Source organism: Solanum tuberosum, unplaced genomic scaffold (assembly GCF_000226075.1).
Source record: "Solanum tuberosum cultivar DM 1-3 516 R44 unplaced genomic scaffold, SolTub_3.0 scf00020, whole genome shotgun sequence".
Classification (NCBI taxonomy): Eukaryota; Viridiplantae; Streptophyta; class Magnoliopsida; order Solanales; family Solanaceae; genus Solanum; species Solanum tuberosum.
In genome coordinates, this window is record NW_006238946.1 from 3045511 (window position 1) to 3057893 (window position 12383).

The 12383-nt window shown below is 34.9% G+C and overlaps 2 protein-coding genes across 2 annotated transcripts; one reads left to right on the forward strand and one right to left on the reverse strand.

Annotated features, from left to right (window-relative positions):
• Positions 1-2719: 2719 nt before the first annotated feature.
• On the forward strand, positions 2720-8170 carry LOC102593075 (probable leucine-rich repeat receptor-like protein kinase At2g33170). The gene is made up of 3 exons (XM_006340859.2): positions 2720-3344; positions 3935-6917; positions 7563-8170. The coding sequence occupies exons 2-3, from the start codon at positions 3968-3970 to the stop codon at positions 7940-7942; spliced, it is 3330 nt and encodes a 1109-aa protein (XP_006340921.1). The 5' UTR covers positions 2720-3344; positions 3935-3967; the 3' UTR covers positions 7943-8170.
• A 1494-nt stretch (positions 8171-9664) lies between these two features.
• On the reverse strand, positions 9665-11476 carry LOC102593407 (uncharacterized). Its single transcript, XM_006340860.2, has 2 exons — positions 11268-11476; positions 9665-10614 (listed from the first exon to the last, which is right to left on the reverse strand). The coding sequence occupies exon 2, from the start codon at positions 10586-10588 to the stop codon at positions 9977-9979; it is 612 nt and encodes a 203-aa protein (XP_006340922.1). The 5' UTR covers positions 10589-10614; positions 11268-11476; the 3' UTR covers positions 9665-9976.
• Between the last annotated feature and the right edge of the window lie 907 nt (positions 11477-12383).

Consider the following 12383-nt stretch of genomic DNA (forward strand, 5'->3'; position numbering starts at 1 on the left):
GAAAAAAATCTTATCGAAAAAAAATTAAAAAAATTGTTGAATTTAAGGTTACTATATTTATTTGTGAATTTTTGGAGTTAATTTAATCTAATTTTTTCATATTTTTTCTATTTTTTATTAGTCAATTACTCATTCCGGGATTTACCGATTTTTTTTTGTTGAAAATGGGTCGGGTAGTTTATTTAAAAGGGGGGTATATCTAGACCTTTTCGAATAGTTTAGGGGTATATTTGACCCTTTTCCCTTTAATATAAATGTCATATGGTAATGTAAAAATGACGTGGCAATTCCATTTGGCATTTTAACGCCCATAAGGGCATATCTAGACGAAAAGTTGGATGGCGAGGGCACGAGTAAGCCAAACTTTAAACGAGAGTATATCTAATCCTTTTCGAATAGTTTAGGAGCATATTTGACCTTTTCCCCTTTTTAAATTCATGGAGGGAGACAAGTACATCAAATATACACAATTATTAAGGTCAAAAAGACTAAGACAAGTGTAATTTATTTATTGGTGTGATTGAGTTTGAAAGTTTTGAGTGGAAAAAAGTGCCAAACCCCAGAGTAAAAAAAGAAAATCAACATAGGGATAGATGCAAACACTCACAAAAATAAAAGTCTACTCATGATATGACACCTCCATCAAAATATTCTTTTTGTTTTTATATTTTTCTTCCACACCAATATCATTTCCACATACTATCTGAAATTTAGTTCCACATAATGTTTGTTTCTTACGTTCATTTTAAAGTCTCGATTAATATAAATTTATATCGTATAAAACATTTTTGGGACTTAAACTCAATTTTTTTTAATCAATAATAAGGAAATTATATCTATCTTATTGTAACTCTTTGTAATTATTCCAATAAAAAATTACTTATTTCTAATGTATGATATATAAGTTAATTATTTTTGGTAAAAACATTACTCTTTTTGTCCAACAATACTTGTCTATTATTGACTGTTCACACTTCTTAAGAAACTATAAATAGAAGAGTATTTTACTAATATCACTCTTTAAATTTAATAAATACAATGTCTTTAAAAATGTAATAGGAAAATTACTATAATTAATGATAAGGATAAATTATGAAGTAAGTGTAAAATTATTCATTAATTTCATAAAGTGAATAAGTATTGTTGAACATCTTAAAATAGTGTATTGGACAACTATTGTTGAACAGAGAGAGTACTTAGAGTAGTATAATGAAGAATCATTATTCTCCATTTTTTTCCCAAAGTTTTTGAAGGAAATTTTTTCATTAATTTTGATAGTTTTAAAACCAAATGACCACTAATAGAATTATACTCTATAGTTTAATGCATTTGATTGTCCACCAAAAATGGAATCCTACCAATTTTTTCAAGGATCAAATAATTAATACCAAAGACTATATAGGTTTGTGTGAATCATTGATTTAGACATAAAGTAAGTGCTTAAGAGGCTATCAACTTCATTACTCATGGTTCCATTGGTCCACATTATTTTGAGTTTGGTAGGCCCTACCTTATATTTGGTTGCAAAATGGGTCCCACTTGAAATTGGTGTTAGAACCAAAAAGGAAACAAAATAGACAAAAATGTTTAGATTTGAGTTGAGTGTTTTTTTCTTTAATAAGATGATGATATTATATTATTAATAACTACATAAATACATTATACATAGTCTATATGAGTTTCATTTAGGATACCTTTAATTATGAAAATTATTTGTATTATTTATCTATCGTTTAACTGAATAAATAAAAACAAGAATGTTGCATTCTTTAAAGCTATGTTTATCTACGAATGTCTCAATCGGTCCCTCAACAACCTACCATCAAGAATATCGTTGTAGTAGTAATTTTTAGAGCTATTTATAGTAGTTATATAGTTTCGAATACTATCCACTTCGATCATGACATGAATTATTTAAATCCTTGCAATAATATCGACAACTCTACTTGAGTATGGTATACATGCTTCTTGCTCATGTAAAATTTCAAAACTTGATTTCCCTTCTAGTTATGAGTCAAGTTATAGACTAACATAACACCATCATGAAATGTGATAAAATGTAGGAAAAAATGACAAATATAGCCCTGAATTATCGTAAATGATATGCAGATATCCTCCATCATATTTTTGGGACATTGGTGCCCCTGCCGTCCAAAAACTAGAGCATATATGCCCTTACTCTAACAGAAGACTAAATAGGGACACATGGCGCAATCTTATCCGTCGATCCGATATTTAATAAATGTCGGCTCAGTGGATAAGATTATGACATGTATGTCCGTTAGTATAAAGGGTATATATGCTCTAGTTTTTTGACGTCAGAGGCCCAAAAGTATGACGGAGGGTATCTGCATATCATTTACGATAGTTTGGGATATATTTATCCTTTTTTCCCTCAATCACCTTTAATCAGGAGTCTCGTACTCAAGTTTCATGAATGGGTGGGTGGGGGGGGGGTGACTAGCATAGTGAATCCAAAACAAAAGGATAAAAATGAAGTACACAGAAAATGATACCATTGCAAAGCATCACATCTGATTTCATTTTCACTACACACAATTTTCAGTGCCAAAAGAAACCCTAAAAAACAATTTAAAACAAAAACCCCAAAACCTGTCCTAATCTCAGAATTCCACAATAAATAATTTATTTGCATTTATTAACTTGTAATGCCTAAAAAGTTCACAAAATTTTATACTTTTTCAAGCACTCAAAAAGGCTAACTTTATGATATAGAGAAGCCAAAAGAGATTAGGACTTTTGAGATAGAGTGAAATTAAAGAATCAAGATTATATATAAATTATAAAAAAATACATCAAGATATTGAAGTCCTCCTCATCATCATATATATTGAAGAAAATTAAAGCTTAGTGAAAGCATGCTTTGTCTGCCATTAAAGCTTCAATGAGGAACTCATATCCATCCTTTCCATTTACCTAAAGATCCTTCACTATCATTGCCATTTGGAAAAGAAAATAGGCTTTTGTGTTATATTTTCTTGAATAAAATAAAGGGTTTTCTTGATTCAGTGTATTTGAGTTTTTCCATTTCCTTTTTTTTGGCTTGTCCTGAAATAAAGGTTGAATCTTTCTCATTTTTATCCAACCCTTTTTCAAAATCTTGCATGTATATAGGAAGATCCCCACCATTATTGGAAAAATGTTGGAGGTTCTTGGTTTTAGATATAGTATAATCTTTGATTTTATCTTTTCCTCAATTCATGAGTTTTATGGTCTTTGCTCTGTCATCATCTAAAGGAATTACTTGAGAGTTCTTTGCTTTTTCTGGGTTTTTGGTGGAATTCAGCTCTTTTTGACAAGGTGATGGGCTCAATAGCCTAGAGGTATGCTAAAGCTTAGATCTTTAATGAGTTTCTTATTTATTCCTGAATTACTCCTTTTATTTAGTTGAGTTTCTGGGCATTTCTGAGTTGATTGGATTCTTTGAAGTTAGTTGATTAATTGGTATGCATAGAACTTTTTCTGGTTTGTCTAGTTTATCTAGTTAGTATTGTCTCTTCTTGATGATTGACCTTAAGGGTGTGGAGGGTAGGACTTGGATTAGGGTAGTAGGTGGCAATGCGTTGTCTTGTTGTCCGTTCATATTAGTAGTCATACTATTGCTCATTCTGTTACTATCTATTTGATTCCTTATACCTCGATTGTGTACTGTTTTGTTGTAGTTTTTGTTCTGCTATTCTCTATTGTTTTGCTATTATCTGTTGATTCTTGTACTTCCATTACTTCATTTTCTGGACTGTTTTTTCTTGAGCCGAGGGGCTACCGGAAACAACCTCCCTACCTCTGAGATAGGGGTAAGGTTTGAGTACACTATAGTCTATACCCTCCCGAGTCCCCACTTTGTGTGACTACACTGGTTATGTTGTTGTTGTTGTTGTATTTTATAAGTATTGACACATAGTTGGATTAACAGGTCAAACTGAGACTGTCTTATTGGAAGTTTGTTATGATGTCTGGAGATTTTGAATCAAGAAGTGGTTTAGTTCTTCTAATTTGGATAAGTGCTTTGGTGGCTGCTGTACTATTGCTGGTTTCTCCTGCCGAAGGATTGAATCAGGAAGGAATGTACCTTCTTGAATTGAAGAAGAATTTCCAGGATTCGTTTAACCATTTGGGGAATTGGAATCCAAATGATGAAACTCCTTGTGGCTGGGTAGGTGTGAATTGCACTTCTGATTATAATCCAGTTGTGCAATCTCTTTATCTGAGCTATATGAATCTTTCAGGCACGTTGAGTTCTAGCATTGGTGGTCTTGAATATTTAGCTTATCTTAACCTGTCTTACAATCAATTCACCGGGAACATTCCCAAAGAGATTGGAAATTGCTCAAAATTGCAGTCTCTCCAGCTCCATTTTAATACTTTTTACGGTCCGATTCCTGCTGAACTGTATAACCTGTCTAATTTGAAGGATGTGAACATGAGCAGCAACATGATCTCTGGTCCTATTGCTGAGGAGTTTGGGAAACTCTCGTCTCTAGTTACTTTCGTTGCATACACCAATAATCTTACCGGTCCAGTGCCTCGATCTATTGGAAGTTTGAAAAATTTGACAATATTTCGAGTGGGGCAGAATGCACTTTCTGGAAGTTTACCTGCAGAGATAGGTGGTTGTGAGAGCTTGGAATCTCTTGGTCTAACACAGAATTGCCTGGAAGGAAACATACCAAAAGAACTTGGCATGCTTAGTAAGTTGAAAGAGCTTGTGCTTTGGGGAAATCAGTTCTCTGGTTATATTCCAAAGGAACTTGGAAATTTAACACAAATTCAATTGCTTGCTTTATATCAGAATAACCTGATTGGAGATATTCCTGCTGAAATAGGTAAACTCAAAACTTTGACGAAGTTATACCTATACCGGAATGGATTAAATGGTAGCATTCCAAGGGAGATTGGGAATCTTTCTATGGCAACAGAAATTGATTTCTCAGAAAACTTTCTGAAAGGAGAAATTCCAGTTGAGTTTGGCCAAATAAAAAGTCTGAAATTGTTGTTTCTTTTCCAGAATCAGCTCGAAGGCGTTATACCAGATGAACTTACTACATTAAAGAACTTGATTAGTCTTGATTTGTCAATTAATCACCTAACAGGTCCTATTCCATTTGGTTTTCAGTATCAAAAGGAATTGGTTCAGTTACAGCTTTTTGAGAATTCTTTAACTGGTACTATTCCTCAACGTCTTGGCATTTATAGTCGACTTTGGGTGCTTGATTTAAATAACAATCAACTCACAGGAAGAATTCCTCCATTCGTTTGTCAGAATTCCAATTTGATTTTGCTGAATCTTGCATCAAATAAATTGCATGGATATATTCCATCTGGTGTTCTTAAATGTGATTCATTGGTGCAACTTCGTCTGAACGATAACAGGCTAACAGGGACATTTCCTTCTGAGTTGTGCAAATTGATAAACCTGTCTGCTGTTGAACTGGGGCAGAACAAGTTCACTGGTCCAATACCTCCTGATATTAAATATTGCCAGAAGTTGCAGAGGCTTGATTTCTCAGGCAATAGTTTCAACCAGTTGCCAAGGGAGATAGGAAATCTTACCAGGCTTGTGACATTCAACGTCTCAGCAAATTCGCTCACTGGACCGATACCTCCAGAAATTCGGAACTGCAAGGCACTACAAAGACTGGATCTCAGCAAGAACAGATTTACTGATGTTATACCTGATGACATTGGTAGCTTGTCGCAGCTAGAACGTCTTTTGCTTTCAGAGAATAAGTTATCTGGAAAGATACCAGCAGCATTGGGGAGCCTCTCTCATTTGACTGAGCTGCAGATGGGCAGTAATCTATTGTCAGGTGAAATACCATCAGAGTTGGGTAATCTTAGTGGCTTACAAATTGCAATGGATCTTAGCAACAACAATCTCTCTGGCAGTATACCACCCAACCTTGGTAATCTTATCCTATTAGAGTACCTATATCTCAACAACAATCATTTGAGTGGTGAAATACCAAGCACATTTGGAAACCTGACAAGTCTCTTGGGCATTGACTTCTCATACAATGACCTGACTGGACCACTGCCGGATATACCACTCTTTCGGAACATGGATATCAGCAGCTTCATTGGAAACAAAGGTCTTTGCGGTGGGCCTCTAGGGGAATGTAATGCATCTCCAGCTTATGATGCCAATAATCCTCCTAGAGTCGAGAGTGCAGATTCTCCTCGAGCAAAGATTATTACTGCAGTTGCCGGTGTAATTGGTGGAGTTTCTCTTGTTTTGATTGTGGTAGTTTTGTACTATATGAAGCAGCATCCAGTTGAGATGGTGGTAACCCAGGATAAAGACATGTCATCTTCAGATCCAGACATTTATTTCCGTCCCAAAGAGGGTTTCACTTTCCAGGACTTGGTTGAGGCTACAAACAATTTTCAGGATTGTTATGTTCTTGGAAGAGGAGCCGTCGGAACAGTTTACAAAGCAGTCATGCAGTCTGGACAAACGATTGCAGTCAAGAAGCTTGCTTCTAACAGAGAGGGTAATAACATCGACAATAGCTTCCGTGCAGAGATCTTAACTCTAGGAAAGATTAGGCATCGTAACATCGTAAAGCTATATGGATTTTGCTATCATCAGGGTTCTAATTTACTTCTCTATGAGTATATGGCCAGAGGTAGCTTGGGTGAACTGCTTCACAGTACATCTTGCAGATTGGATTGGCCAACTCGCTTTATGGTGGCTGTTGGAGCTGCTCAAGGACTTTCTTACTTACATCATGATTGCAAGCCCCGGATCATCCACCGTGATATAAAGTCCAATAATATTCTGATTGATGAGAAGTTTGAAGCTCATGTTGGTGATTTTGGTTTGGCAAAAGTTGTTGATATGCCTCAATCTAAGTCGATGTCTGCAGTTGCTGGCTCATATGGCTACATAGCCCCTGGTATGTCTTTCTGTTTTCTCCCGGACAACTTCTTATGTTCCCTTGTTATCTATAGAAATATGTCGAGAAATGTACTGCCATTTGATCCTTATTCCCACATATTTATCTGTATCTTCACTCTGAAAGTGTTACCTGTTTTTGTTGATATGAATAGGATTTTCTTGTTGAGATTAGATAGTTAGAATTGTATGCAACGTCTATTTCTTCGATTATCTGAAGACAACAATGAAATGCTTTTAACTTTTATCTGTGTATACTTCTCATTTTATATGTGTTCTATGCCAGGAGAAGCCATACAAACTGCTCTATGTATCTTAGGCGAACTTTGGGGACTCTTCCTGATACATATGGAGCATTCTTGTTCCCACATATTTATGTTCAGTTTAGATATTCGACCATGTGTTGTTCACTTTGAAAATCTAATTCTTCTCTTTGTGATATGAAATGCATATCTTGTTGAAGTTTGATAGTTAAAATTGTTTACGAACAAGTTAATTTCTTTGATGAAATGACAGAATACAAGAAAAAATGCTTTTAACTTTTCTCTGTCTATGTAGCTTTTAATATCCCTCTCGTAATTTTCATTCTGTGTTATAAAACCATTTTTTCCTTTTCAATTGATGTTTTCTACCTTCTCTGTTGCAGAATATGCTTACACCATGAAAGTTACGGAAAAATGTGATATCTATAGTTATGGGGTAGTCCTTTTGGAGTTGCTAACTGGAAAAGCACCCGTACAGCCCCTAGAACAAGGCGGTGATCTTGTCTCATGGGTGAAGCATTATGTTAGGAACCATTCATTGACACCAGGGGTACTCGATAGCCGATTGGATTTGGAAGATGTAATTACTGTTAGTCATATGCTTACAGTTCTTAAAATTGCTCTAATGTGCACTAGCATGTCCCCTTATGATCGTCCTTCAATGCGCGAGGTTGTTCTGATGCTGATTGAGTCTGATGAGCAAGAAGGGAACTTTCTCTCATCTCCAGTTTATGATCTCCCTCTGAAAGATAATTCCTTCTAGATGCATGTAAGAAGCACATCTCAATTAACTTTGATAATTTTTTAGTACTAATTCTCCTTGTATTTTTTTTCTTAATGGCTAAATTATAGATATTCCCATGTATATTTCTCATAGTGAAAATTTCATCAATCACTTTCTAGAACTAGTTTGGAGGTGATTGATGTTATTTCAATAGTTCTCCATCTGATGGTTATGGAAAATAATATGCTTTATGCTTTTCTCACTATATATTGAGGGCTACCTAGATGCATCTTCTATAATTACATTCTAGTTTCGGTATCTTATTATCTTGTTGCTGTTTCTGTTTGTTGCTATTGCCTCTTTTTCACTGATTATTCAGCCGAGGGTCTTACGAAACAACCTCTCTACCTTCTCAAAGGTAGGGGTAAGGTCCGCGTACGCTCTACCCTCCCCAAACTTGTGGGATTACACTAGGTCCGTAGTAGCAGTTGTTGTAAAGTACTGTGCATATTATCACTGATAAGTACTTAATATCTTGTCTCTATTTCTGAACTTTTTGGTTTAACCATCTGGTATTCGAAGTCCATTGGTCCCGACTGATCGAGACTTGTGCCGGGCAGGACCACATATATCTGGTTGAATTTTAGTGATGCTTGAGTTATTTCTAGTTAATTTGCTTCTGCTGGAGGAGTCTTTAAACTTACAGAGCCTAATTCTGAGTCACAAAGGACTGTCATGTTGTTGGAAGGGACAGTTAACCCTTAAATCTTAAATCATCTTTGAGCACTGCCCTGTGGTTCATATTTAATTGTCCGCTTCTGGCCTAGTTCCACACGGATTTGTCTTTTGGGCTACGTCACATCGAGCCCCAAAAGTGTGCGAACCATGTGGACTAGTGTTATGCCTTATAAAGTTCTTCACTTTTCTCTCCCTTTTTGATGTGGGATTACCTAAGGTATCATGTGCTGCACCCCTTCTTCAAAAGCTCTCCAGCCTAAAAGCCTGTCAGCCATCCTTGTGACCCGCACTCCATCATGGGCGTCACACCAATTCAAGCACCCAAAGATGTGACAAAAAGACGTTCAATGAAGTGGATGAAATTCACAGGAGATTACTGTTGAAATCGAGTAGAGACAAAAAACTGTTAGGTGATCTCTTCCTATCTACCTGAGCGTTGGTGGACAGAGTTACTCGATACTTGTGTTAGTGGGAGCTAGCCTGAACAACACTGAGTGAAAAAAAAAGATAAGGTTAGGCTGTAGCCTAAAATGTTGCCTTTCTAGATGTGTTACCCCCAAAGGCTTGAGGTTTCCTACATGTATCTGATATTTACAATTTGCTTTGAGAGTTGGTTGCAAATTCTAAGTTGCTTGGACCTTCCAAAAATATTGTTTCACTCGTATCGGATCCTCCAAAAATGCATAGCTTTTTGAAGATCCGATACACATCAGACGGAACTTTTAAAGAGTCTGAGCAACATAACTTATTTCTTTTCTATAAATCACCATTTTCTTGTAAATGCAGTTAGGTTTCTTTGACCTTACACATAAAAAGTACCTCTCCAAGCTTTTGAAATAACTAAATAAAATACTATATATGTATGAAAAAGAAACATAAATAGACAATAGTATAAACAGAATTTTTAGAAATTTATCTGTTTATACAGTGTAGAATAAATTCAAATAGTAATTCTAGTACTTATAAAACTATTACTTCCTCCGTTTTGAAAAAGAATGACTGGATTCAGAGTACGAAAGTCAAACAACCAAAGTTTCATCGTGATTACTGATATCGATCCCATACTCGAGATAAAATTTACATGGTTAGAAACTTACACAAAATCTTGATTCATACATGCCTATTTCTCCCAACTTATTAGTACAAGTCCTTAGTTTTTCTCTCTTTTGCTACTAGGGAACAAAGTACATAAAAATTTATTCAAAAAAACTGAAAAAAACAACACTTCATAGTTGAAATAAAAGAACTACTGCAACAATAATAATAATATTGCAGATGTGTCTTAACAGATAAACTTTAATTAGCAATTAATAATAATGAACAATCTACTTATAATTAAGTGCTTCTCTGAAGCATTTCTTGATACCTCTTGAAAGATTCAAGCTTTTGTAATCTCATCCTTTTGTGAAACTTCTTGATGAACAAGTCTGCAACGTTATCGATCTCGTCTTCAAGAACAAAGTTCTCTCCTTCTTCCTCTTTGAAATTCCTTACCATGTCTATAGCTGATGCATTTGGATCACCTAAGTACTCGTCCTCTTCATCGAACAATGAATGTGTTAAATCCGGATACTTATCATTATCATAATCATAATTTTCCCCATTGCTTAATAGTAGTATCTCTTCGTTAGCCTCGTTATGCTGATAGTGTAAAAAATCTTCACCAACTTCAGGGGCGTGGTTGTAGAGTACAATGGCCTTATTGTTTTCGTCTTCGTGATCTTGATCTTGATCTTTATGGCCTAATAGTGAATGGATCTTGTGAGAAATGGCCTTAGTTCCTAGGCCAGATATAGAGAGTTTCTTGGATTTGAGCAATGATAAGACCATTAACTTAGCTTTTATGGCCTCAGTTTTGCTTTTGATGGCTGTTGATTTTGATTTGGCTATTGTGGATAGTACTGACATGACATGTTTTAGGAATTTAATTGCTGAGTTGTTCTTCATGACTACTCTCAAACACCAGAAATGATCTGAAAAATTATCAATTATAACACAAGTTTAAGTCAAGATATAAACAAGTGTATGAAATTTTAGGTGCTCATATTGACTTGAAAAACTCTGGTTTGTGGAATAAGAGAATCTTGTATATGTCGGTGCACAAAGCATTCTGCATTAGCAGGGTTCTTGGAAAGATCTTATATATGTCGGTGCACATAGCAGGTTCTGGGAAAGATCTTATATATGTTGGTGCACAAAGCATCTCGCATTAGCAGGGTTCTAGGAAAGATCTTATATATGTCGGTGCACAAAGCATCTCGCGTTAGCAGGGTTCTAAGAAGAATCTTGTATATGTCCATTTTGTGGAGTTATAAGAGGCCATTTTATCAACTAGGGAGGGGCCAAGTTTGGGAGAAAGGGACATTAATTCTTGGAGCTTAACTAAAAGAAAAACAAGAATTAGTGACAAAAAAACTTATGTAGCTAAACAACAAAAAATCGTTGCTGATTCTATTTAACAACAGATTTCCAAAAAATCTTGTTAACTACGAGCTATTTAGCGACAGATATCCTCATACAAACATGTGATGAAGTAATAGACAACACAAAGATTTTACAAACTATTCAAAGGTATAAAATGTACTCCAAACATAGAATAAGAAGAGTTATTATTCACAAATCTTACCTTAAAGAAATTGTTCAACACCAACCCAAGAGCAAGCTTCTTTTGCCAAAATTACAAGTGACCTCACTTAGATTTGGTTTAAACAGCCAAAATCTTCTTTACTTTTCTTCACAACTTTTCTTTTCTAGCTCCTTGTGTCACACATCCAAAAGTATTTCTATAGGACACTATATGATTTCTTCCAACTTCAATATATAAAGCTAACTTTGATATTCCTAGGGAAGTGCACATCCATCAACTTTCTCCCCACCTTACACTTTTTTTTTTAAAAAAAGTTGTGTAAAATACACGCTTAAACTATCGTGTTTTTGTGAGTTTCATACCTATTCATAGTTTTCTTTGCCTACCTACACTATATTCCCTTTGTATTTAAATACATATCGATGCTGAGTTGGCCAAATATTTGTTCCTAGTCGACAACATGTGCTTGTAGGCCAGCATCGATATGTGTTTTAATACAAAAGTAGTGGCAGTTGATGTAAGAAATTCACAAAAAAGTTAATTAAGGTATGAGACTCGTAGAAATACGATAGTTTAGGTGTATTTTTTTTATTAACTATCTGAAATGCCTTTGGAAAACAACTTCGCTACCTCTACGAAATAGTGGTAATGTATGCGTACATTCTATCCTTCTAAGTTTGACTTGTGAAATTTCACTGGATATATTGTTGTTATTGTTACCTGAACCTCCTTTCGACCCTGCCTTCGACAAAGACATAATAATATATAGTATTTACTTAAATATTTATAGTAAAGTACGTAACCTTCAACTTGCTCACCATGTTAGACTTCAATTTTTTTAGTGTTAAAACTATTATTAATTGCAACTCTTTTTCTCTATACTTCCTAGTTAGCTTCTTCTATTTGTGTTTGGATCACATTAATTTTCGAGTTAGAGGCACATTCAGAATATGAACTTTATGAGATTGAGGTAAGATATTCTTCAACAATGTAATTCATTTGATTTTTGAATTCAGATGAATTCATAACTTACATTCTGTATACATTCCTTGTTTCTACTTATAAAAATCTAGATAAACATGAAAAAATAACGTAGTTATTTGTGTCTTTATGATTTTCATTCACTTTATTAACCGTTTGATTGGTACTTCGTAG

What these genes read in the sequence shown, in the direction of transcription:
- LOC102593075 (XM_006340859.2), top strand. Translation starts at nt 3,968, where the DNA reads ATGATGTCTGGAGATTTTGAATCAAGAAGTGGTTTAGTTCTTCTAATT. An exon ending in ATATGGCTACATAGCCCCTG is followed by an intron (nt 6,918 to 7,562) that starts GTATGTCTTTCT and finishes TCTCTGTTGCAG; the next exon opens with AATATGCTTACACCATGAAA.
- LOC102593407 (XM_006340860.2), bottom strand. Translation starts at nt 10,588, where the DNA reads ATGAAGAACAACTCAGCAATTAAATTCCTAAAACATGTCATGTCAGTA.